Source organism: Tupaia chinensis, unplaced genomic scaffold, assembly GCF_000334495.1.
Source record: "Tupaia chinensis unplaced genomic scaffold, TupChi_1.0 Scaffold000478_3, whole genome shotgun sequence".
Lineage (NCBI taxonomy): Eukaryota > Metazoa > Chordata > Mammalia > Scandentia > Tupaiidae > Tupaia > Tupaia belangeri.
The window spans coordinates 1,339,947-1,366,946 of NW_006159990.1; the positions used below are offsets into that span (position 1 = coordinate 1,339,947).

General features: G+C 35.2%; 1 protein-coding gene across 1 annotated transcript in view; it reads right to left on the reverse strand.

Annotated features, from left to right (window-relative positions):
- UFL1 (UFM1 specific ligase 1) overlaps positions 1 to 27,000 on the reverse strand; it is a 40,061-nt gene that overhangs the window by 6,531 nt on the left and 6,530 nt on the right. The window contains exons 6-12 of the mRNA XM_006156105.3: positions 24,913 to 25,043; positions 18,220 to 18,278; positions 15,893 to 16,039; positions 14,324 to 14,499; positions 13,045 to 13,224; positions 7,899 to 8,019; positions 5,832 to 5,954 (exon numbers count right to left, since the gene is read on the reverse strand). Of these exons, the coding sequence (XP_006156167.1) occupies positions 5,832 to 5,954; positions 7,899 to 8,019; positions 13,045 to 13,224; positions 14,324 to 14,499; positions 15,893 to 16,039; positions 18,220 to 18,278; positions 24,913 to 25,043 (937 nt within the window). The remainder of the gene's footprint in view (positions 1 to 5,831; positions 5,955 to 7,898; positions 8,020 to 13,044; positions 13,225 to 14,323; positions 14,500 to 15,892; positions 16,040 to 18,219; positions 18,279 to 24,912; positions 25,044 to 27,000) is intronic.

Consider the following 27,000-nt stretch of genomic DNA (forward strand, 5'->3'; position numbering starts at 1 on the left):
TAACATATTTAAAAAGATAGTAAAATTAATTCATTGCTTACATAGATATTAAGTTTTATGTCAACAAATTATTAATGTCAAATAACGATATCAAATGAGAACAAGTTTTAAAACAGAATACATAGTGCTTTTAAGTGTTCATTTTTAAATTTCCTTTAAAATGACTGTTTTCTACAAGCCAATCAGAAAATAATATTTTTCTTTTCATCGAATTTGAATGATGAAAATAGCCCTAAAACAATAAAGTAGATAGAATAAAATCTTTTAGAAGAGAATAACTTATCTTGTTGAACAATGGATACAGGGAAGATTTCCTTTTTTATAAAAATGAATACTTATATTAATGAATATATTTATATTAAGAACATCTTTCCAGCGACCAGCAATTAGAGTAATGGCTATGCAGCTGGACTCCCACGTAGTCAACTGCGGTTTGAGTCCCGGACCCGACGGCTTAAACTCACGCCGGGCGCGTGTGCGTATGTGCCCAAGATCCCGAGAGGAGAATGGAGGAGAAGGGATTGCAGCGTGGCCATTCCCCCTGGAGGGTGATTTCTCACTTTCTGTCTGGCGAGCGCATGCGCCCTTGTAGCAAAAAAACCTCTCCTCCCCAAAAAAAGAAAAAAAGAAAAAAAAAGAACATCTTTCTAATCACATGAATCAAAACTCTACTAGTACTATCTAAGCTAATATCTGTTTTTTTGAAAAGGAATAGATGGTGGAAAAAAAGCCACGCCTTACAGTTTTACACCCAAAATTTATTTTTGCTTTCACAAAAATAATTCTATGCTAAGGAATCTGTATAGAGCTACTGTAATGGAAATAATTGTTAACTGCAGAAATGTTATGCCTACCCACAGAGTTAGAAAAGCATGGACTGCAGACATAGAAAGCTGACAATATTTCCAATGTGAAATTTGATTGTCCTTTTAACAAATACTTACATAATTTTGTTTTGGAGAGGTTTTTGCTGTAGGGCACAGGTGCTTGTCGGGGAGACAGAGAGAGACAGAGAATGAGAGGTCACACCCCCAGGGGGGCTGGCTATGCCACAACCCCTTCTCATCTATTCTCCTCTCAGCATCTTGGGCACACACGCACACGTGCCCAGCATGAGTTTAAGCCACTGGGTCTGGGACTCGAACCACAGTTGATTATGTGGGAGTCCAGCAACATAGCCTTTACTCCAACTGCTTGTCCCAATATTTTAAGTTTTTAAATAATTGTGTTTTATTTATGAAAATCTGTTTTCCATTGTGCTCAACATTTTCTGTCTGTACTGACAAAGACTGTTTGCTTAAGAAAAATTTATCAAGCCTTCTGAAACTTCTCCTAGACCTATCAGAATACTTCTATATAATTCACAAAACCAGATCAGGTTAGAATCTCCATTACCCCCAGTGTTATTTCTTAGTAATTTTCTGTCCATATATTTTCAACTTGGTCCTTGGGTATAGATTCCTCCTCAATCTTTTTGTATTCAGAGTTGAACTTAATCTTACCCATTGCAAATCTTATTGACATATTTTCTGTAAATATTTTGAGTATCGAATAAAGTTAATAAAGAAACAAAAAAAAAGAAAAGAAACTGCGAAGGTCATAGGGACCAGCAGTTGGTGTATAATGGTTATGTTGCTGGAATTCCACATAGTTGAATACAGTTCAAGTCCCAGACCTGGTGGCTTAAACTCACGTTGGGTGCGTGTGCGCACAAGATCCTGAGAGGAGAATGGAGGAGAAGGAATTGTAGTGTGTAGTGTGGCCATCCCCTCGGGGGGTGATTTCTTGACTTTTTTTTTTTTTTTTGGAGAAGTTTTTTTGCTATAGGGCACGTGCGCTGGCCAGACAGACAGAGAGAGACAGAGAGACAGAAAGCGAGAAATCACCCCCCAGGGGGGATGGCCACGCCGCAATCCCTTCTCCTCCACTCTCCTCTTGGGATCTTGGGCATGCACACACACACACCTGGCATGAGTTTAAGCCACCGGGTCCGGGACTCGAACCGCAGTCGACTACGTGGGAGTCCAGAGACATAGCCATTATGCTAACTGCTGGTCCCATTGCTTTCTGTTTCTCTGTCTTCCTGGCGAGTAAAAACCTCTCCAACAAAAAAAAAAAAAAAAAAAAAAGAAAGAAAGAAACTGCAAAGGCGTAAAAAGGCATAAAAATGATAATTTCCAGCTATCTCAGACTATTAAGTAAAACCTTAAAAATAAGCTCAATTTTCACCATGAATTCTCAGACTATTAAGTAAAACCTTAAAAATAAAAGTAAAATAGCTCAATTTTCACCATGAATAAAGATGTAAGGAGTTGAGATCATGCCTTTAGAGTAGTCTGACAAGTCCTATCCTTTTCTGAGACTTGCTCTCCATTCCTGTTGTTTACACGAAATAACCTATGATTTCCATTTGCTTCCTCTAAGTGTTTCACAAATTACTGAATTACATTGCCTTATAATCATCGTTCATACTGAGTTGTTCCTGTGTTTTAGCTGAGAACCTATTTTATTCTCCATTTCAGAGATTACATGAGAGATACAATCCTTTTAGAAAAGCATGAAAACTACATATTTTAGGCAGAGTGATTTTTTACTATTTTCATAGTTCCTCTCAATAATCTATGCACAAAAGAAGTATCACATGCCTCATGCAACAATTATTTAAGATTACAGGTATCAGAGAAGTATTTTTTTAAATAACTTTTTGCCCCAATCTCTAGCACATCTGGAGAGAAAATTCATACATCAGTTAAAAATTAAAGCCCAGGGGAACCAGCAGTTAGCGTAATGGCTATGTCGCTGGACTCCCACGTAGTCGACCGTGGTTCACGTCCCGGACCCGGTGGCTTAAAACTCACGCCGGGCGCGTGTGCGTGCGTACCCAAGATCCCGAGAGGAGAATGGAGGAGAAGGGATTGCGGCGTGACCATCCCCCCTGGGGGGTGATTTCTCGCTTTCTGTCTCTATGTCTCTCTCTGTCTGGCGAGCGCACGCGCCCTACAGTGAAAAATCTCTCCAAAAAAAAAAAAAATTAAAGCCCACATAGGATAGAAAGCCCACACAAGAAAGTCTTAATACTACTTAAAATAAGGATAAAACTAGCAGTTTCTACAAAGATACTTTTCCTATATGAACACTGTTTCATGCACATCAAGAACAGTAGCTATATCTAGCCATATTGGAATACAGATCTTAAAGCAGCTATACTGTAACAAATAGTTAAGTACAGATTAGTAGCTGTAGTGACAGCATTTGGCATCTGCATCCCTCAGCCATAGCCCACATGTAATAAACTCTATGGGAGAGAGGGAAATACAAATCACAAATTGTTATCATTTGAAGTTTTATTTTCTTTTCATTGGGGATAAAGAGGAGAGTATTATCACATATTCAGTTAGACAGAAATATAAGGTATCACTTACAGACCTAACCTACCCAGCCAAGCACTAAAAAGTGAGAAAATATGCATATAATTAACCCTTCCCATTAGGTACAAGAAACCAACCAGTTAGATATTATTATAAAAATTCTATGTGCATAAAATTATTTTTTCCTAGTAAATCTGTAGAAGCTAACTTTTCTAAAATGTAATACTTGTTTTGCATGGCAGTGGGAGTTCATGAAAATGATCATGAAGCTGAAATTGGGTCAGGTGTTCTTAGTAATCAAAGGGAAAAATTATGGTTGGTCTGTGGCATTTGAAAAATTATTGTGACAGCATTAAAAGCTCTTACTGTTAGGTATAAATGTATAAGGAGATGAAAAATAAAAACAGTATTTGTAATTTAGTACACTGTAACACATTAGAAACATGGAGGGTGAAAATATTTTCTTTCTTGTAAACACTTATCAAGAATAGTTTGGGGCCAGCTGCACAATGCAGTGGTTAAGTGTAAGAAGCTTGATTCCATGTGGCTGACCACTGTATGAATCCTGGCCCTAGTGGCTTAGAAAACACAGTGTGTGTGTGTGTGTGTGTGTGTGTGTGTGTGTATACGTGCGCATGCGCGTGTGCTCAAGATCATGATGGAAAGAGAAATAGAGGAAAAAGGGTTGCAGCATAACCACACCCCACTGAGGGTCATTTTCTCTCTCTGGCAAGTGCATTCACCCTCTGGCAACTAAAGAAAAATAAAGTTTGAACACTGCTTGAGTTCATCTTATCACATAACTTATAATATGGAGCAGTCATCTTTTCTTTGCTTTAAAAAGAGTCAGACTCCTTCTTTTAATTATATTTTTGATTTATATATCATTATACAATTTATGGGGTACAATGTGGTTTTTTAAAGTATGATAATTAAATCAACATTTAATATTACATTATGTTGTGTTCGAAATGTATTATCTTTCTTTGGACATGTATACTAAATTGTCAGTGGCACTGTTTACTCTACTGTGGTATATGGAACATGACATATTCCACTTGTTTACATGCTGCTTCTATCTGCCTTTACTTTCTCTATTTCTAAGCTATCAAGTCCTTTAGCTCCCACCGAGCGAGGACCCAGTCAGTGTCTGTTCAGCAGAGATTTTGTCTTTCACAACCTGACTCGTTTCACTCAGCATTTTATCTTCTAGGTTCACATTTTCTCTAGTCCTGTTTATTCATAATAGCTAAGACATAGACTCAACCATGCTCCTTTCTAACTCTGGATCAGTTTCCAGCAGTTTATCTTTTTTCCTTTTATTATTACTTTTTAATTTCCCAGAGGACAAGTACATTTGCCAGAGGGCATGTGTGCTCCTCAGAGATAGATGGATGGTCACCAAATAATCCCTTCTCTATTTCACTATCCTATTAGGAATTTGGGCATGCATGATATGCTCCCAGTGTGTATTTTCAAGCTGCCAGAACTCAAACCACATGGCTGACCACGTGGGAGCTGGTTGCTTTAATAACCAGGCCATGGAACTGGCCTTCCTTTCTCCTTTTGATGTTTTGGTATACCTCTGAGAGTTTCCTTAATGTGAAGTTTTTTGCCAACTTCATAGTTTCTAAGATGCTTTCACCCCTTTGTCACAACCACTTTCCTCATTTCTGTCAATAAGGAACCTTTACTAAGTTCTTCTGGCTGCACAGATAGAGTCTACAGAACATATGGCAGAGTCAGCATTCCCTTAGTCATTCCTTCTGTAACTTTATTTATGTTTGACTCCAATTTTATTTCCAGTGTTACCACTTTTCGTTTCTTTGCTGTACTTTCATCTTTGTTGGCTAAGTCCCATTTGCAGTATTCGTATTATAAAATGTCACATGGCTTTATGACTGGGCAACAAGAAGTCAACACAACTGCATGCTTTGTTATTTGTACACAAATAATAAAGATTTGGGGATGGCCCCACAGCATAGTGGTTGAGTGCTGAGTCTAAGGGTCTGGATACCACATGGCCAACCATGGTTTAAATCCTGGCCCTGGTAGTTTGAAAGACATGCTGGGTGTGGGTATGTGTGCCTCCCTAAAATGAATAAAAGATGTGCTGAGATCTATCACTGACACACTTTAAAATAAATGACATGATTATCACAGATCACGATCCGCGTCTGTTATTTATGTACTGATTTGTGGACTGATGTGCTGGCAGTAATCTTTATACTCTATGCAATTACTTCATCAATATCCCAGGGTAAGTTGGTAACGGCAATTTTAACTATGTTATTGGTGAACTGATGCCATTTAATTAAACTGTGGTAACTGAAATTTGAGCCCACTGAAACTTGTAAAACAAGGACTACCTATGTAAGGGGATGCACATACTTATGTGCATCTTAAAAAAAATGCTAAAAAAATCATGCACACATAAAGAAAAAGTAAAGTAAAGGTACATACCAGTGTAAGATGCCTGAGATTCATCATCACTATCATCATCTTTTTTTCCTTTCTTCTTAGTTTTTTTAATTTTGTACTCTCTGGCATTGCCCCCACCTCCTCCTCTCACACTTCCGCTGCCCTCTGGTGGAAGATGACATTAGTTAGTATGATCTAAATTTACCACTTTAACAAGACGGTACTATATTGTGATATTTTACTTTACAGGAGGCAAAGGAAACTTTTAGATTCTTCTTAAACTATAAGTTTTCTTATTAAAAGTTTTATAAATTCAATCAATACAAAAAATAACATATGAAATCTCCTGAATTTAAGCAATTTACTGAAGATAATCAGTCTGCTCTAAATGCAGTCTTTTTTCTCCTCTAATGTCACCTCTTTGCTGTAGCTATCTGGTCTTTTCTTAACCAAACCCATTACTTCACCTCCTCTTTTAACTTCCCTCACAAAAATGTGTCCTCATTTGCACATCTCTGCTATCAGTCTCATCACTAACCTCCTATTATAATACTTTACACATCTGCTTATTCTTGGTTTTTGACTTCTTGGTCAAAAGATGATTGTCCACATTTAGAGGTGACATCATGATTCACATACCAACCAGATTATAAATTTCTTGAGTGTGTCTCATAAATGTTTGTACTCTTGGGGTATGGCAATGCTTGAAACATAAAAAATACTCAATAAATGTTGACCACTTATTAAATAAATGGTCAAACTGATTAATTAGACAGATGTCATTATTGATCCTTTACTGGCTAAAGACTAAAATAAGTTGTGCAACAAACTCAAACATTGTAAATAAAATTTAAAAAAAGTCACTGAGATATTTCTCCTGGTATTAGATAGATATGCTTAAAATACCTATGTAAAAAGCTGAAGTGTTATAAAATATGCATTATTATGAATATCACTATGATGTACTGAAGTAATTTATTATAGTTCACCATTTTGCAGAAAAAGGTTTTAGAAGATGAAATAAACTATCCTAAAAAAAAAAAAGTAGTGAAGTCCCATGAAAAACACTAAGTTTTTATAATATATGTTTAGACAGAGGGACAGAAAGTTATATATCTATATATTTATTAATGAAAAATATTGTAGATGGATTTTTAAAAACTCTGATAAAGCACTAACAATATTGTTCCTACTATTAAAAAGTAAGGGACATATATGTTACTTTTCCAATGCAAGTAACCAGTATGCCAGTGTCTCCTAGAACATTTTCCAGTGACTTTGAAATTAAAAAAGCAACGTCTCCTTGGGAAATTCATTCATTCAAGAAATATTTACAGAACACCTAAAATATACCAAGTAATGCTCTAGGTACTAGAAAAATAATAAATGAAATGAATGAGGGTCTCAAACAATTAAACATATTACAGTAATATTAAACATATTACAAAACAAACTGGCAAGACAATGAGAGAGAGAGAGAATGACCATGGGTACTCTCCTAGGGTGTTAAAGAGATCTTTCTGAGAAAATGGCATTTAGAGTCCAGTTCTGAATGAAAAAAAGAAACCAGTTACTTGACGTTTGGGGCAGGCATTTCAGGTAAAGGAAACAGCTAGTACAAAAGCCTTGAGGTGACCACAAACTGGTCAAGTTTAGAACATAGAGGGTGAGGGAAGGAGGAGATAGGCATGGTCATGAATTAAGTTAGTTTTCATTTAAAATAAAACACAGAATAACCAATATTTTCATTTTCATAATTAAAATTCAATTAATTAAGCAAAAGATCTGGTTGATATTAGCTGTTAAAATTAAAAGTGACTCAACCATGGGGCTGGCAGGTGGCATGGTGGTAAAGGGCGCTGGACTCCCACATGGCCAAGCACAGTTCAAGTCCTGGACCTGGGGGCTTGCTTTCTCACTTTCCAATTCTCTTGTGCTCTCTCATTCTGTCCCTCTTTGGTCAAATTTAAATAAATAAATACAAATAATTCTAAAAAAAAAAGTGAATCAACCAAATAAAAGGCCTTCAAAGGGCTTACTAAATGCAAAGTTCATTATAACAAATAAAAAACTCATTTTGAAAGTTCCTTGCTAATAACAATTTGTTACCTGTTGCCTTCCTTCTTCGCTCCTCTTTTTTATCCTTTTTATTTGTATTAATGCCTTCTGAAATGGAGACTTGTTTTAGATCTTCTTCAGTGATTAAATGTACAGGATTATTTTTCATTTCCTGAAATAAAACATGCTTTTTTTTTGGTAGGCAAAGATATATAGCACTTCAAAACACACAACATAAAAGCTGTTTATATATTTATGATCAAATCTTGTCTGGTTTCATTGCTAAGAGCTTTATCTCAGAGCTGCTACTAGAAGGCTATTTCTCCTTATTCCAAATCAGTCTGTTCTTTGTTTGCTAATTGTTTTAATGATGAGGGAATGTCTTTTTTTTTTGGCTTTTGTATGTTTTACTGGTTAATGAGAAATTATATCTGGTTAATGGGCAACTGACATACAGCAAGTCTCATCACAACCTTCCTCAGCTGTAACTGGTTAGTTTTGTTGCTTAATAGGTGTCCATGCCCCCTTTCTTTTCTTTTTTTATTTAGAGAGATTTTTGCTATAGGGCGTGTGCGTTTGCTGGGAAAACAGAGCCAGAAAGTGAGAAATCACACTCTGGGGGGATGGCCATGCTGCAATTCCTTCTCTCCATTCTCCTCCTGGGATCTTGGGCATGCACACACACGTATTTGGCGTGACTTTTCAGTTGCTGGGTCCAGGATTTGAACTACAATTGTTTGGGACTCCAGTGATGTAACCATTATGCCATCTGCTGGTCCTGTCCCCTTTTCTTTTTAAGACTCTTGAGTCCAATATCATCTGCACACTCAAGATTACCAGAAATATAATGAAACCTCCATTCCCCACCCCACCCAAATGACATGTGAGCAGCATACTAAAATCATATAAGCATTTCTTTCCTATGGACTCACTCTTGATGATGTCTGTTTTTTAAAAACGTTGGTTAACCACAATGGACTATTTCCAAGTTCAGAAAGCAGTTCTTTCTCATGGGAAAGTCTACTACAATCACAAGTGACAGAAATACATTTTCATGATGAAAATACTATTGTTTCTTTTTCAGTTTTTTTAAATAAAAATGCTTTCAATGTTGATAGTTCAAATAAGAGAGTCATCTTTTTCTGAATATATTTTTGTAGGTAGAGGGAAGAGCCCAAAGAAAGAAGAAAAATGATGACCATGTTCAGTCTTTTCTTCATTAAAAGATCACAAACAAAGCAATCATTTAATAACTGGTAGTTAACATAATATATACAGTATTACTGTATATGTTAGTAATACAGTATTACTTGTGTGTATCCTTTTGAAAGCAGGTTATCAACCAATCTCTTTTTGTTTTTCCTTTTTTTTTTTTTAAGAGGTTTTTGCTATAGGGCGCGTGCGCTTGCCAGACAGACAGAGAAACAGACAGAGAGACAGAAAGAGAGAAATCACCCTCCAGGGGGATGGCTTATGCTGCAATCCCTTCTCCTCTGTTCTCCTCTCAGGGTCTTGGACACGCACGCACACGCGCCCGGTGTGAGTTTTAAGCCACCGGGTCCGGGAGGCAAACCAGTCGACTACGTGGGAGTTCAGCGACATAGCCATTATGCTAACTGCTGGTCCCCCAATCTCTTTTCTTTAAAGATAAAGTACTTAAAAGTTGACTTGCCTAAAGTCATTTGGAGAGTAGTCATGTTTAGGATTATTAATATAAAATCTGTATACTTTTCACTCTTTTCTGCTTCGTATCAGGCCAAATGTAGAAAATTATCTTATTTTTAGACTATTAAAGAGCTTAGGACTATAGATAAATATAATTACTTACACATTTAATAAAATTCATGAATTTATTAGCAGTTTAATAAACACATGAGCTTACTTTACCTACTTATGAGCAGACTTTATAAGGAGATGGTGCTGGCATTTAGAAACATGAACTGAATAGTCATTACAGTGAATCTGGCATGACCTCTATTTCAAAATACTTGGACACTAGTTACTTTGAGGAACTAATCAATTTTGATAGTAACAAAGTTTCTTTCCTCAGTAAATTATTTTATTTGTGCACCCTACATAGGTAAAATTAATGAGGCTCTGTTAGATTTAATAAAATACTGTGTACTGATTGATATGCACTATGTATTTATACAGATATATCGATATAGATAGATAGATAGATAGATAAAAAAAACATTTTTGTTAATGTTTTAAAGTTGGACCAGTACCCAGGTGACTTAACTGTGAAGAATATAATTTCATTTATGGAATCTTAAGTTACAAAATTAACTCGTCAAGTTATAACTTGTATGTTCTGATGGGAAGGAAGGGGAAAAACAAATTTGGGAAAGGAAATAAGTGATGCATTAAAGGAAAATGATACATGGTACAAAGCATTCATTTCTAGGTAGACTGCTTATCCCAGTTTTCAAAAGTCATCAGATGATTTTAATGTGAAAAAGCTGTTAAGATTAGCAGATGAAAGGAAATATGGCATACCTTTTCAGCTTTCTGGTGCATCAGTTCACTGAACATTTCTGAACAGTCATTTATAAATTTCTCACTGACTACAACAGTGTCACTGAAGACTACAGCTGATGATTGTTTGCTGAATGCTCTCATCACCTGCTGCAGCAACATGGCCGCATCTTCAACTGTTAAAGAACTAGGTAGCAGAGGCTAGAATTACAAACAAAATAAAAATGAAGTATAAATGCAATATACTACAGGTAAACCTTTATTATACATATAAAATGGTCTCCGTAGGTGATCTCATTAAGTCCTGTGGCTTTTGGGGACCTATTTATGCAACTCCCAAATTCTATTTCTGATTTTATCACCACTCTGTGCTCTCAAATCACTTATCTTATTGCCTAACTTTCTCACTCGTATGCGTAACAGACATCTCATATTGTTCTCAACAACAGTGAAACCTGAGTTCCTCTCTCCCATAAACCCACAAATGATCCACCAACAAGTCCCGATAACTTTAACTCCAAAACATATTTCTTCTTAGCTCTCTGCACTATCTAAAATTTTCTTATCATTTCATTAACTACCCCATGAAAGTACCCCTTCTATAAATAGAAAATCTGTCTGGATACCATATCCACCAGAAGTAGAATGGTGCCTGGCACACAGAAGCACATAATAGAATTTGTTGAATAAATTTTAAAAAACACTTAAATCTGGAATTTTTAGAAATTTGTGTTTCCAAAACAATTTTTTGCTTTATAAAAAGGGTCTGAGTCCTAACTAAAAAATAACGAATTGGCCTCTTGTTTATTTATCTTTACCTACACTTATCTTTTTGGCATAATGAAGGGCAGGTCAATACTGAACACTGAAGTAAAACACTATCAGTGCCAAAGCAGCTTGTGTTAAGACATTAGCAGAGATTAATGGATAAGGGATGAACAAATGCTACAGGATGCCTGATGCCAGTACAATTGTAAATGCTCAGATAAGATGGTGAGTTCTCATTGATGTTCATATCAGGATTCATGTGAGTGTTATACTGTTTGCTTGCTTGTTTGGAGATTAACAAAACTCTGGATGTTGAAGAGCCACATGAACAAGGTCACTTTTCAAACACTGGAATGATTTAAGGCATAAATAAATAATACTATTTTTGATGTAAAAATGACTGCCAGAATTTGCCTTTAAAGTCAAGACCACCTTGATACATCCTAGTCTTGAAAATTTGGTCATATATTAGTAAAATACCCAGTGGTTACTGGTTTAAGTAAAAATGAAGAAGAAAAGAGATAAAACATACTGCAATATCAACCCATGTTCCAGAGCTGATAGCTTCCTCTACTGATGCTTCCACCTGATCCACGAGTCCTTGACCAACACAAGCAGCTTTCAAAAACAAGAGCTGTGTAGTCTTATATCTCTTCTTTATGTAGCTTACAGCATCTGGGATTCCAAGTCTGGACAAAGCATCGAATTCTAGAAACACATGAAGCAGATTAGAACTGTCAATCACTCCTACCTTTTAGAAATCTTAGAAAAATTTAACTTCTACCAAAAGCTATTTTTTAGTTGGAAATGTACTGTATTCTAGTATCTACTTTAGGAATAAAGCACAGAAATGCACTAAGGCTTATTCTCTGGTTACCTTACCTTTTCCAGTTTTTATTACTAAATATACATACAGAAAAATTCCTCAGTACCAGCTGTGTCACTACTACCTCTCCAATTAAGAGGGCCAAAGTGAAACATGATGACTACAGAGAAATAAAATCAGAAATGGGGATAAAGGAGAAAATAATGGTTTAAGTGAAAGAATAAAAACTACAATTTGTTTTCTTATATTTAAGTAAAGCAATGTAGTTCATTTTTCTTTCTTTTTTTTTTTTTCTTTTTTAGAGAGAGGTTTTTGCTATAGGGTGTGTATGTTATTAATATAAAATCTGTATACTTTTCACTCTTTTCTGCTTCGTATCAGGCCAAATGTAGAAAATTATCTTATTTTTAGACTATTAAAGAGCTTAGGACTATAGATAAATATAATTACTTACACATTTAATAAAATTCATGAATTTATTAGCAGTTTAATAAACACATGAGCTTACTTTACCTACTTATGAGCAGACTTTATAAGGAGATGGTGCTGGCATTTAGAAACATGAACTGAATAGTCATTACAGTGAATCTGGCATGACCTCTATTTCAAAATACTTGGACACTAGTTACTTTGAGGAACTAATCAATTTTGATAGTAACAAAGTTTCTTTCCTCAGTAAATTATTTTATTTGTGCACCCTACATAGGTAAAATTAATGAGGCTCTGTTAGATTTAATAAAATACTGTGTACTGATTGATATGCACTATGTATTTATACAGATATATCGATATAGATAGATAGATAGATAGATAAAAAAAACATTTTTGTTAATGTTTTAAAGTTGGACCAGTACCCAGGTGACTTAACTGTGAAGAATATAATTTCATTTATGGAATCTTAAGTTACAAAATTAACTCGTCAAGTTATAACTTGTATGTTCTGATGGGAAGGAAGGGGAAAAACAAATTTGGGAAAGGAAATAAGTGATGCATTAAAGGAAAATGATACATGGTACAAAGCATTCATTTCTAGGTAGACTGCTTATCCCAGTTTTCAAAAGTCATCAGATGATTTTAATGTGAAAAAGCTGTTAAGATTAGCAGATGAAAGGAAATATGGCATACCTTTTCAGCTTTCTGGTGCATCAGTTCACTGAACATTTCTGAACAGTCATTTATAAATTTCTCACTGACTACAACAGTGTCACTGAAGACTACAGCTGATGATTGTTTGCTGAATGCTCTCATCACCTGCTGCAGCAACATGGCCGCATCTTCAACTGTTAAAGAACTAGGTAGCAGAGGCTAGAATTACAAACAAAATAAAAATGAAGTATAAATGCAATATACTACAGGTAAACCTTTATTATACATATAAAATGGTCTCCGTAGGTGATCTCATTAAGTCCTGTGGCTTTTGGGGACCTATTTATGCAACTCCCAAATTCTATTTCTGATTTTATCACCACTCTGTGCTCTCAAATCACTTATCTTATTGCCTAACTTTCTCACTCGTATGCGTAACAGACATCTCATATTGTTCTCAACAACAGTGAAACCTGAGTTCCTCTCTCCCATAAACCCACAAATGATCCACCAACAAGTCCCGATAACTTTAACTCCAAAACATATTTCTTCTTAGCTCTCTGCACTATCTAAAATTTTCTTATCATTTCATTAACTACCCCATGAAAGTACCCCTTCTATAAATAGAAAATCTGTCTGGATACCATATCCACCAGAAGTAGAATGGTGCCTGGCACACAGAAGCACATAATAGAATTTGTTGAATAAATTTTAAAAAACACTTAAATCTGGAATTTTTAGAAATTTGTGTTTCCAAAACAATTTTTTGCTTTATAAAAAGGGTCTGAGTCCTAACTAAAAAATAACGAATTGGCCTCTTGTTTATTTATCTTTACCTACACTTATCTTTTTGGCATAATGAAGGGCAGGTCAATACTGAACACTGAAGTAAAACACTATCAGTGCCAAAGCAGCTTGTGTTAAGACATTAGCAGAGATTAATGGATAAGGGATGAACAAATGCTACAGGATGCCTGATGCCAGTACAATTGTAAATGCTCAGATAAGATGGTGAGTTCTCATTGATGTTCATATCAGGATTCATGTGAGTGTTATACTGTTTGCTTGCTTGTTTGGAGATTAACAAAACTCTGGATGTTGAAGAGCCACATGAACAAGGTCACTTTTCAAACACTGGAATGATTTAAGGCATAAATAAATAATACTATTTTTGATGTAAAAATGACTGCCAGAATTTGCCTTTAAAGTCAAGACCACCTTGATACATCCTAGTCTTGAAAATTTGGTCATATATTAGTAAAATACCCAGTGGTTACTGGTTTAAGTAAAAATGAAGAAGAAAAGAGATAAAACATACTGCAATATCAACCCATGTTCCAGAGCTGATAGCTTCCTCTACTGATGCTTCCACCTGATCCACGAGTCCTTGACCAACACAAGCAGCTTTCAAAAACAAGAGCTGTGTAGTCTTATATCTCTTCTTTATGTAGCTTACAGCATCTGGGATTCCAAGTCTGGACAAAGCATCGAATTCTAGAAACACATGAAGCAGATTAGAACTGTCAATCACTCCTACCTTTTAGAAAACTTAGAAAAATTTAACTTCTACCAAAAGCTATTTTTTAGTTGGAAATGTACTGTATTCTAGTATCTACTTTAGGAATAAAGCACAGAAATGCACTAAGGCTTATTCTCTGGTTACCTTACCTTTTCCAGTTTTTATTACTAAATATACATACAGAAAAATTCCTCAGTACCAGCTGTGTCACTACTACCTCTCCAATTAAGAGGGCCAAAGTGAAACATGATGACTACAGAGAAATAAAATCAGAAATGGGGATAAAGGAGAAAATCCTGCTCAGCTAGCATTATGGGGTGTGTGTGTGTGTGTGTGTGTGTGTGTGTGTGTTTTTAGAGAGAGGTTTTTGCTATAGGGTGTGTATGGAGAGACAGAGGAAGAGAGACAGAGAGAAATCACCTCCCGGGGGGATGGTCACGCTGCAATCCCTTCTCTTCCATTCTCCTCTTGGGATTTTGGGTACACATGCACATGCACCCAGCGTGAGTTTAAGCCACTGGGTCTGGGACTCGAACCACAGTCAACTATATAGGAGTCCAGCAATGTAACCATTACACCATTTGCTAGTCCCAAATAAATTTATTTTTCGAAATGTTCCTAATTTAAATTAGGAAACAATTTTACATAGAAAAGTGTAAAAAATAAAGATGTGAATTGTCAAAGTTATCACAGATATCCACATTCCCCACTTCCCCAACTCAAATGATCATACTTAAGAAAACTACTTATAACAAAGTTCTAATACAAGTCTCTGGTTGAAGAAACTGAAAAGTAAATTATAGGAAGTTAAGAAAGCATAAGTGAAGCCCAGTATCACCCCCCAGGGGGGATGGCCATGCCACAATCCCTTCTCCTCCATTCTCCTCTCGGGATCTTGGGCACACAATGCACACGTGCCCCGCGTGAGTTTAAGCCGCTGGGTCCGGGACTCGAACTGCGGTCAACTACATGGGAGTCCAGCGACATAGACATTACACTAACTGCTATTCCCAAATATTTCTAAGATGATGTTAACCGAAAAACCAGGCAACTTCATAAAACAAGATATAATGAGTATACGTTTATACTTGAAATTTAAAAGTATTATCTTAATACAATTGAAAGGTTGGTAATAATATCAACTTTTGGCCTTTATACATTAAAATTGTTCAAACCACGGAATTAAATTTAATTCTAAGATCCATAGAAACCTGCAGGGTAACTACTTACACTCAAAGGGAACCATTATACTCTAAGCAACAATAGGAACGTACATTTGGACTCCAGGGTTGGTACAATGTTTTCTGAGAATGTGTTTAGGATTAGACAGAAATTTTAGTTTCATAGTTCAAAGAAGAAAAAAGTTACCTAGATAGCCATTTTGTCTGAAAAAGGAATCAACCCAAGTACTCTGTGTCCTGGAGTAGATGTCAGGGACAAACACAGCTTTATCCTGTCTCCCACCAACAACAGTGCCTCGTAAGCGTCCACTATTAACAAGTTCTTCAAGCACGGCTAAAAATAAATCCATACACATACATAAATCAGAGCAGTCATAAATCTTAGAAGATTAAATAAAATAATATTTCACAATTTACCAATGCTTACAGCTTTTAAAACTAATTAAAGTTTAAGTAGCATCAATGAAGGTATTAGATAAAACTTTCTGGTCATAAGATAACTCCGGTCATAAATTCAGGGATTTTTGGCAACTAGCTAAATGTACTGAACTTATAACTCAAACTAGTTAATATTAACATTTGAATTTTTTTAGTTTGAGTAATTTTGGAAAAAACTCAGCATGCTATGACTACTATCTCATCATTTATTTTGAAAAGGATTAAATGGGCCAGCAGGTGGCATGGTGGTTAAGGTGCTAGATCCCACATGGCTGATTCTGTGTTTCGAATACTGGACTGAGTGACTTGAAAAACAAGCAAGGTGTGTGTGTGTATGTGTGTGTGTGTGTGTGCGCATGCCTAAAATCCAGAGGACAGAATGGAGGAGAAGGTATTATGGTATAGCCTCCTCTTGGGGGGTGAGTTTTCACTTTCCTCCCTCTCTGCAACTCTCCAGTGAGTGCATGCATCCTATGGCAAAAATTTTTAAAAATAAAAAAAAAAGATTAAACATGTTGAGAATAGAAAATATGTAATCATCAGTGTTATCATGTTCAATATCCTAATATTGAGAAATATTAAGACACCTGAACCATATTAGAATCAGCAGTACAAAATAAAGCTACTATAAATTATATAATTTCTATAATTTAAATTGAAGCAATACATTTCATTCTTATCTATAAACTGAAGTAGAATGGCATGGTTAAGAATATGGATTCTAAAGCCACACTGCCTAAGTCTAAGCCTCAACTTTACCATAAGTGCAGCTGTAAAACATCAGGCATGTCATTTTTATTTCTCCACTGAATTATTGTGAAACGGGAATAATAGTGATACCTGTCTCATAAGGTTGTTGTATATATAGCTGGCACATAATAAGCACTCAGTATCTATGAAATACGCATTACCATCACTATCACCACCACCATGACCATATAAAACTAAAGCCTGTTTGAAAACCGGATAGTGCTGCCATTAATACCAAATATATACTTAAAAAAAAACACACATAAAAATTTAAACAGTTTGTTGCTTTAAGTATCAAAATCCCTTTAAAAGACAAAGCAGAAGGATAGGAGCTGCTTTTAAGTGAATCAGCAAACACATTCAAAAGATGCCTAAGAAAGAAAGGTTTATAAAATGTAGCCTTTAACATTAAAAATATATATTTATGTACAAATTTCAAAATACTAGAATGTATCAGAGAAGTCCAGATATCTCAATAAACTTTAACACAAGATCCTAAATTTAGTGTGACTATTCAACACAAATGGATTCCTAATTCTGACCAAAATTTCAAGTTATAAATTATTACCTGAAGAGCTACATTATAATGAAATTGGACCAACCCCTCATTGTGTGGGTTCCAAAAAAGTTAGATTTTAAATGTCTTAGGAAAATTTAAATTTAAAGTAAATATTCTGAAAAAAAAAAGTGAATAGAAAATTAATTTTTGGTTCTATACCTGAATTTCCTTTCCATCATTTTAGTTCTTATATTGGTATAGTTATCTGAACTGAAAAATAAAGTCATTGCTTTTAAGAATTTTTTTCAGCAAAGCATTTAAAAATATAACTTAAAATCTTAACCGATCTTTACAAATACACAAGCAGACAATGAACTAAAATTATTTAGGAGATAATGCTATGGTGTTTGAATGCTAAGAACACATTTTACTTCTGAAAACTCTAAACATTTTGTTAGACACTCTCATTTACTTTTGTATTTTAAAATGTAGTAAAGAATCCTAAGAAACAGTAAAAATTCTTAATCCTGCAATTCTGAATCTCTCTCTGTATGAATATATTATATGTAGAACAATGTGAGCACACATATACTTTCATTCTCTCTATAATTTTAAAAAATTTTACTCCTTTTGGGTTAGCCAATACTAAACGTTTGGTGGATCTAACAGACAAATACAAATACAAAAAGTGGTATTTAGAAACTTTTTCAAATCAGAAAATATATTTATATTAAATTTTAAGATTAAAAGGAAAAAACATTAAGTCAGTAAGTTTGAAATTAACAGTATATTCAGCAGCTAATTGACATAATTTAAACCGAACTCACAGTAAAGAAGCTGCTCCTGAAACCCATATTTTGAAACCAAAGAATTCACTGCTGTAGGCCTTTGTGGAAATAAGAAAGAAAAAGAAAACTTCTTACTCATTATAGTTATGCAGACTTAAGAATTAAAACAAACAAACAAAAAAAACCCTAGAATAATTAAGAGATTATGAAAAACACCAACTAATTTAAAAGAAAAAATAAAGCCAAAGTTATACCAAAATGTCAAATCCTTAATGAGAACTATGGTACTGAAATTTCAGGTAAATTGATCTGTTTTGCCAATCAAAGATCAATTTATATTCCCGTTCCACCAAATTTTTACCCCAGATATTTGTGGTACTAAATAATCTACCTTGCCCTTTCCTGTCTTTTTTCTTCATCCTGTTCTTTCAGTCAAGGACGCTATTTCCTCACTTTGGAATATTCAAGTCAAGTCAATGTAATGCAATTCCATTTTTGAAGAAAAATGAGGTATGAGTACTGACAGGTATTCAAATAATATATTCCTACATTCACATAAATAATAGGGAGTGAGCCTTTTAAAATGATTTTTGCTTATCAGTATTTAAAACAACAACTACGTATTTTTCTTTCTATTTTAACATTTAATGGGGTATAATTTACATAGCATGAAATCCAGCCAACTTTATTTTTTTGGTGAGGTTTTTGCTATAGGGCACATGCGCTCGTCAGAAAGACAGAAAGCGAGAAATCACCCCCCAGGAGAGATGGCCACACTGCAGTCCCTTCTCCTCCACTCTCCTCTCGGGATCTTGGGCACCTATGCACATACACCCAGCGTGAGTTTAACTCACCAGGTCCAGGACTCGAACAGTGGTCGACTACATGAGAGTCCAGAGACATAGCTGTTATGCCAACTGCTGGTCCCAATTGAGCCAACTTTTAAGTGTACAACTTAATGACCTTAATAAATGTACAGAGTTGAGTAATGACTACAATCCAGTGTTAGAATGATTCCATCATCCACAACGTTCTTAGATAGCTGTTTGCAGTTAATTCCTATGTTATCCCTCTATCTAGGTAACCATTGTTTTTTGCCTCTATAAATATGCCCTTCTAGACATTTAATTATAAATGGAATCAATATGTGGTTTCTTGCTTCTGCCTTCTTTCACTCTGCCTTCTCTCACCTCATATTTTGGAGGTTCACCCATGATGAAGCATACATTAACTGATTCCTTTTGATGGCTGAAACCTATTCCATTGTATGGATATATCACATTTTGTTCATAAACAGTTGAACTGTTTTCATTTTGGGGCAGTTAATAATGCACCTATTGTTCATGTCCATATGTTGTATGGACGTATGTTTTCATTTCTTTTGGGTAGACTCCTATAAGAGCAGTCTTTTTTTTTTTTTTTTTGAGAGGTTTTAGCTATAGGGCATGGTGCACTTGCCAGAAAGACAGAGACAGACAGAGAGACAGAGAGACAGAAAGTGAGAAATCACCCCCCAGCCATGACACAATCTCTCCAAGATACTGAGTGTGTTCTCCTCTCAGTATCTTGGGCACGCACACACACACACGCCTGACATGAGTTTAAGCCACTGGGTCCGGGAGTCGAACTGCGGTCAACTACATAGGAGTCCAGCGACTTAGCCATTTTGCCAACTGCTGGTCCCTAAGAATATTTCTTTAATAATAATTATTGGGTCATCGGAATAGTCATGACATATTTTTCTATGCAAAAATATGTTATGACCTTCCCAATGACCCAACATAATTTTTTTAAAGTAAAGGAAACTCTAAAGAATCCAGATTGTATTTTGATTACTATATAATTTCCTTTTCAGTTCATTTTAAACCAGTACACCTCTTCTCCAGTTAAGGCTAGTCTCCTTTTATTTTATAAAACTTTATTTTAGTTTTTGCCATAGAATACACATACTTGACAGAGATATTGTTGGGGAGGGTTGAGAGAAAGAAAAGGGGGAAGTAAGAAATCACTCCTAGGGGGAATGACAATGCTGCAATTCCTTCTTTTCCATTTCCCTCTCAGGATTTTAGGCATGCGTACACATGCCCCACGTGTGATGTTCATACCCTATGTCCGGGACTTGAGCTGCACAAGCCATGTGGGATCCGGCTGCCTTAACCTTTCTCTCATCTGCATGCCCTGTTTTTTTTTTTTTTAATCTCTCATCTATTATAATTAATTGACTTTTAAATAATTCCCACTTTTCAATGCCCTATTATTAACTTAGTGCTGTAAATTTTTTCTGTAACAAATTCGGGAAACAAAAACAGTTCTCTAAAAATGAATGGAATATTTAAAAGCTCTATATTTGGGAATATTTAACTAAATTACTGTTTTTAATCAAATTCTTACATGAGTCAATTTTTTTTTTCTTGAGAGATTTTTGTTATAGGGCGCATGCGCTCACCAGACAGAATATAAACTATCCTATCATATGGCATGGCCATCCTCCCTTCTTCAGGCTCCTCTTGGGATTTTGAGCATGTACACAAACACACATGCCAGCATAAGTTTCAAGCTGTTGGGTCTGAGACATGAACTGCAGACAACCACATGGGAGTCCAGTGCCTTAACCACTATGCCACCTTCTGGCCTGATAGGTCAGTATTTTATTAAATTATTTTACTCAAAATATTTAGCTCAATTGTCTAAAACTTCCAAAACCAACTGAGTCCACTTGTTCTGTCAATTTCCTCTCCTCTGTTTAATTATTACAACCTTCTCACATTTTATTTCTTGTGTATGTTTCTTCCTGTTCTGTTCTCCCTGAATATATCGTTACTAAAGTGTGGAGAGTACCTTTTGAAGGATTCTAGCTCAAAATTTCAGGTGCATAATTTATTGTGAATATTCAATTAAATGTTGAATTGAGTAACATTAAAATCTTAGCTTATTTTTTTATACAGTGAAACCTTAACTAAATTTTAATTTCATTTTGGAATACATCATAGTTTTGTATACACATACATCTTATTCTTATCACTAATTGTTACCTGCTCTTCTTTCTGGCTTCTCTGATGACAATGCAAGCCCTTTTAAATCAGAGATATTTATGATTTCTTTAAACTTAGACCAGGTAAGTGACATAGTTTATTATTTTCAAGAGGCAAATATGAAGATGCAGAATATTACACAGAACTATTAGAAGTCTTAGAGCCTAGCTACATCATCTGAGGTTCTGAATTTGTTTTCTTTCATAGTCTAATAGTATCTTCATACAGAGAAACTTAGGGCTATTATGAGTGAGAAAAATGTGACCTTGATGAAAATTACATGTACCACAATAATTAGTCAAACACAAATGAGCACTTGTTAATAGAAAAAATGTAGTTTTAGTTTCTATTTTTTAACTAATAAATGCATAGGGTACAAAAAAGCTACAAAACTGATACCTTCCATTCCTATCACTCAGAGGCCTGGTTCTTCTCCCCAGAAAGAATCACTAGTTTCTTGTAGGAGGGTGATCTGCTGTAGGCTACCAGAGCCTACATGAGGTAAGGAGAGCCTCCACATGAAGAAAATAGCTGCAGCAGCAATGGGAAGTCAGTTTTAGAAGGGCAGTGAATCTAGTAAATATATACATTAAGGATAATAAAAATCAGGTTTCACATGGTTGGAGAAGGGAGTTACAAATGTGGAAAGAGAGAAAACTAAAACTGTAACAGATATGGAAAAGGAAAAAATATGGAAAAGAAGATATCAGAAATGAAACTTAAACTGCTGGACTAAAACTAGAAGTATCCTTATGAATTCACAGTTTTCAATACATACAGTTAAAGAGAGAGTCTGATTTAGAGTGGGGTATACAAACCTGTGTATCTATGTCTCCTAGTTTGTCTACTGAGAGGACCTGGGAATTATAAGAATCAAATAGCAATAAAAAAATCTAGTTTTCAGATTTTGACCTCCAAATATCATACTCTACTAAAAGGAATCAGAGCTCCTTGGAGAAATACTGATTCTAGCCTTGACACAGGAAAGTATAAAATGAACCTAGGATGTCTTGCTGTGCCAGAAAGAAAGGAAGTACTCCAAGAATGATGAGAACCTATCAAAAGGACATGAAACCAGCCCCAAAGTCCTACCAGCAGCTAAATCAGGACTGTTATGAAATACAAATAAAGATAATAGATTATAATCCAATGAATGAACTAGAGAACGAGTTCCTAATAAATAAATAAACTGAAACCTCAACCTAGAATAGGATAACCTACATTATTCCAATTACCCTCCCCATAAATACGCATTTATTATAAAGGAGGGCCAAGTAGCTCTATGAGAAGCCAAGTCAGTATCTCCCTATTGAGTAATTATAATACACTCATCAGTTATTGGAAAAAATCTAAATTATAGGCCATCTGATAGATTTAATAACAAGAACACAGTGTCACTTTTGTGGTATTTTCACCAAAGTTATGTAATCAGAATAGCCATGTGAAATAAAAGCAGATGAGCAGAACTGAACATTCTACAAAATAACTGGTCTGTAGTCTTCAAAGTGTCAAGGTCACTAAGGAAAGACTAAGTATTCTAGAGTGAAGGTGATTAGGGAGACATGACAATTAAATGCAATGTGACTTTGAACTGGATGCTTTTTCTATTAAAAAAAAGTTACTGGAACAATTGGTAAAACATGGATGGGATCTGAGGACTAGAGGATAGTAATATATCTATGTTAATTTTCTGATTCTGATTGTATTACAGTTATATAGGAGAATGCTTTTTTTGTAGGAAATACTGAAGTATCTTTGGTGAGAACATTGTGTTAGCAACTTTTCAAATGGGTCAGAAGAAATAGTGTTCTCTTATAATTTTTTCTTTAATTTTCAGATTATTCAAAAAAAAAGAAAATTGTTGCATTATATTACAAGCTCCTCATTCTAACCTTTTAGTCTTTTATAACCCCAGTATCTTTGATGTAGTAGGTGCTCAATAAATGCTTCTCAACTGACTGTCATATAAAAGATGTCCTGAGACATGGTAAAAGTATAGGAAAAACTGATTAGAAAGTGAAAAAAATAGTTCAGGTGAAAAATGGATTGAAGTGGTGGGAAAGGTGATGTTAGAAAAGTAGTAATCAAATATGTTGAATTTGAAGCATGTAGAAAACATTTCAATACAGATGCTGTGCAACTAGTATAACTCTAAAATTCAAGAGCTGTGAAATCACCTAGAAAGATAGCGAAGGAATGAGAATAAAAAAAGGCCTGAAACAAAACATCAGTTACGGGAAAGAGGAAGGGTCAGGAGTCAGTTGGTGGCATGATGGTTAAGACACTGGACTCCCACATGGCTGACCATAGTCTGAACCCAAAAACAATGGCTTAAAAATTATGCCTGGTGCATGTGTGCCAAAATTCCTGAGAGCGGAGTGGAGAAGGGATTATGGCATGGCCATCCCCCCTGAGGGGTGATTTCTCACTTTCCCTTTCTCTGTCTCTCTCTGGCAAGCACATGTACCTTATGGCAAAAACCTAAAAGAAAAAAAGAGGAAGAGCCAGAAAAAGTGACTTAGAAGTTACAGACAAAAGAGAAAAGATGAAACCTGTAAAGTGAAAAAAAAAAAAAAAAAACATTTCAAGAAGGAAGATGTAACAAATTAAATGCTGTTGCTAAATCAAGTAAAATAAGGAGAGAAAATATCTGTTAGATTTAATGCTATGCACATCATTGTTTTGATAGTTGTAGAAGCCAGATGCATAGGGTGAGAAGTGACAGAAGGTAAGAAAACTGAAACTGCACATAGACAGCAACTCTTGAGAAGGTCCGCTTTAAGGAAAATATGAACAAGATGGTAGATGGAGTGAAATATGGGTTCACAGAGGCTCATTTCAAAATGGGTGAAATTTGGACATATTTAAATGCTGGTGGGACACACAGTCACTGTAATGAGGCAAAAGACATATATATGCAAGAGGAGATAATTAAGATGTAGGTTTTCTGAATTCTATACCTGAGTTTCACACAGATCTAAACATTCTAGAAATTATTTTAGAAAAGTTAGTGATTTTGAAAGACTGATGACTGTATTATAGTTATACAGGAGAATGCCCTTTTTTTGAGTGTAAAGTGATAATTGGTAGGAGTCCTAAACATCTAGCCCCTCTGAGGCCCAAAGAAGTCTTTGCTCAAGGTCATATGTTTACCAGGATAAAGCTTTGACCCAAATTCTTCTGCTCATTCCATGAGTCTGGAGTGACTTAAATTAATATCCTAATCTGGGCAAAAGTTTTTAAACTGCATTCTGCAGAGGTGCATCTGGAATCATGAGAATAGAAGGTAAGGAAAGGAGGGAGATATGAATTAAAAATACAGAACTATAGAACTCTGGAATCCCCACTACCACTTCATAGAAGTTCCTCTTTCTTTCTGTTTGGTAAACTGGGGTCCTGAATGAGATTTTATTTAAAACAAAAAAGAGTCACTTGCTAAGGAAAAAATGCAAACCATGTTCAAAATAACATATACCAATAAATACACTTTTGGTACCAGCAGTTGGTGCAGTGGTTAAGGCACTGGACATTCTCACATGGCTGACCATGGTTTCAGTCCCAGACCTGGTGGCTTGCTTTCTTACTTTCCCTCTCTCTCTATCTGTCTCTGCCTCTGGTCAAATTAAAATAAATAAATGAATAAAAAAGGTTAAATAAATAATTATTTTAAAATATATGTACACTTCTATAATATACCTACCGTGTAATTGCACTGAATAGTCCACGGATACGTGCTTTATGTCGAGCTACAAAAGCTTCAGTAAAAATTACTCCTCTGTTATCAAGATCGAGATGTCCATTGATAATTCTACCAAGTCGCTGAGTTAGTGCCTGAGGATAAAGATGTACATTTTTATTAATCTGAAAGAATTATACAAACTCATTTGTATAGTCATATTCAATTCATGCTGCTTGCCAATATTTCCTCAATCATATGACTGAGAAATTTCAACTAGAAAAAATTACAAGCAATATGAACTAAAATGAAGATTCAGGAAACTATCTCATAGCAGAGCCAAGAAACAAGTCGAATTTGGGAAATGTTAAAAGAGCTATCATATTTGCCCTCACTAATAAAGTCTACTTCTAATATAAAATAAAGATGATTGATAAACCAATTTTCTTCTGGGTCATCAGAAAAGTCACGACACATTTTTTGCATAGTAAAAATACGTCGTGACTTTTCTTATGACCCAATAGATACAGGCAGTTTCCAACGTACAGACAGCCAAGATACATACATGGGTTTTGGAGATGACCTTATCTAGAGCTTTTAACACTAACAGAGAGGAATAAATGCAAACCTAGAGAAACGTAAGTTCTCAAAAGGTATCCTCTCTGACTCACATGTTAACAAGTTGTTTTGGTTCAGAGGACCTAGATGGACAATCTAGTTTCTTGGTAACATGCTTTCAAATTCAAGAGAGCATTTCTACACAGGTACATGACAAAGATAAGTTACAGGTGATATAAGTCTAACCATAGTTCACATCCCCAAATAAGTTAAACCTACTCAAGTCAGCTTGGCTGATACTTTTATGTTATAGAACAATGGTTTTCAAATAACTTAATAAGCTTTTAGAATACTGCTTGTTATAGAAAAATCAGAACTTAAAAATATAAAGAAGCTGTATATATTTCTAAAATATATTAAGAAGTAGTTTCATAAGAAAGCTTTTTTTTTTTTTTTTTGAGAGGTTTTTGCTATAGGGCATGTGTGCTTGCCAGAAGGACAGAGATAGACAGACAGAAAGCGAGAAATCACTCCCCCCAGGGAGGATGGCCATGCTGCAATCCCTTCTCCTCCATTCTCCTCTCGGGACTTTGGGCACGCACACAAACGTGCCAGGTGTGAGTTTAAGCCACCAGGTCCGGGACTCATACTACAGTCGACCACATGGAGTCCAGAGACACAGCCATTACACTACTTGCTGGTCCCAAGAAAGCATTTTGATAAAGGCCTGACAGCTTTTAATAGAGTTTTGAAACTATGTTTTCTTTTAAACCTTCTTTGATTTAGCTGTATTTACTCATGGAAAACAGAACTTAGGCTCCTGAAATGCTACATGAAAAAGATCTAGACTCTGTATGGTATTTTAAATGCAATCAGAGAAGCTCACTATGCATAAATTTGTGTTTGTTATAAATTAATCTCATGCAACTATGGTTTGGTAAGTTTTATAAATTGGATTTCCTAAGTGACTATATCTAAGAAAAGATCTGGCTTTACCTTTCAGTAAATACTAAATATAACTACCATTTAATGAGTGCCTGCATTGTTCAAATATTTCACTAGATATACCTCACTGAAGCATATGAAAAAGACATAGTTATTCCTATTTTACAGATAATGTAACTTGAATCACAAAACAGATAATTTTGTTAATGTCAAATAAATAATGGATATAATAGAAAGGATTCGACTCCAAGATCTAACTCTAAGATCTAAGTCTGTGTACTTTCCATTGTACTAAAGAAAATTCTATGATTCTACGATATAAAAGGGCTTAAAAAAAAAAAAGGAAAGAAACAGCCTATATTTTCAGGTAACATATTAAATTGTAAATCAAGATATCTGATTTGAATATTAACACATGCACACAAAGTTATGACACTATGTGAGATTTCTTGGCTCTTCTTCTCATCTTCTTTCCTCCAATGGTTTAGAGGGAAAAAAGTGTCATCAAAAGATGCTGGCATAAATGACATTTTAGTCTACAAAAAGTCTGTGCTGAAGAGGCTGTCCTGTGCATTACAAGATGTTTAGTTGTATCCCTGACCTTCCCCT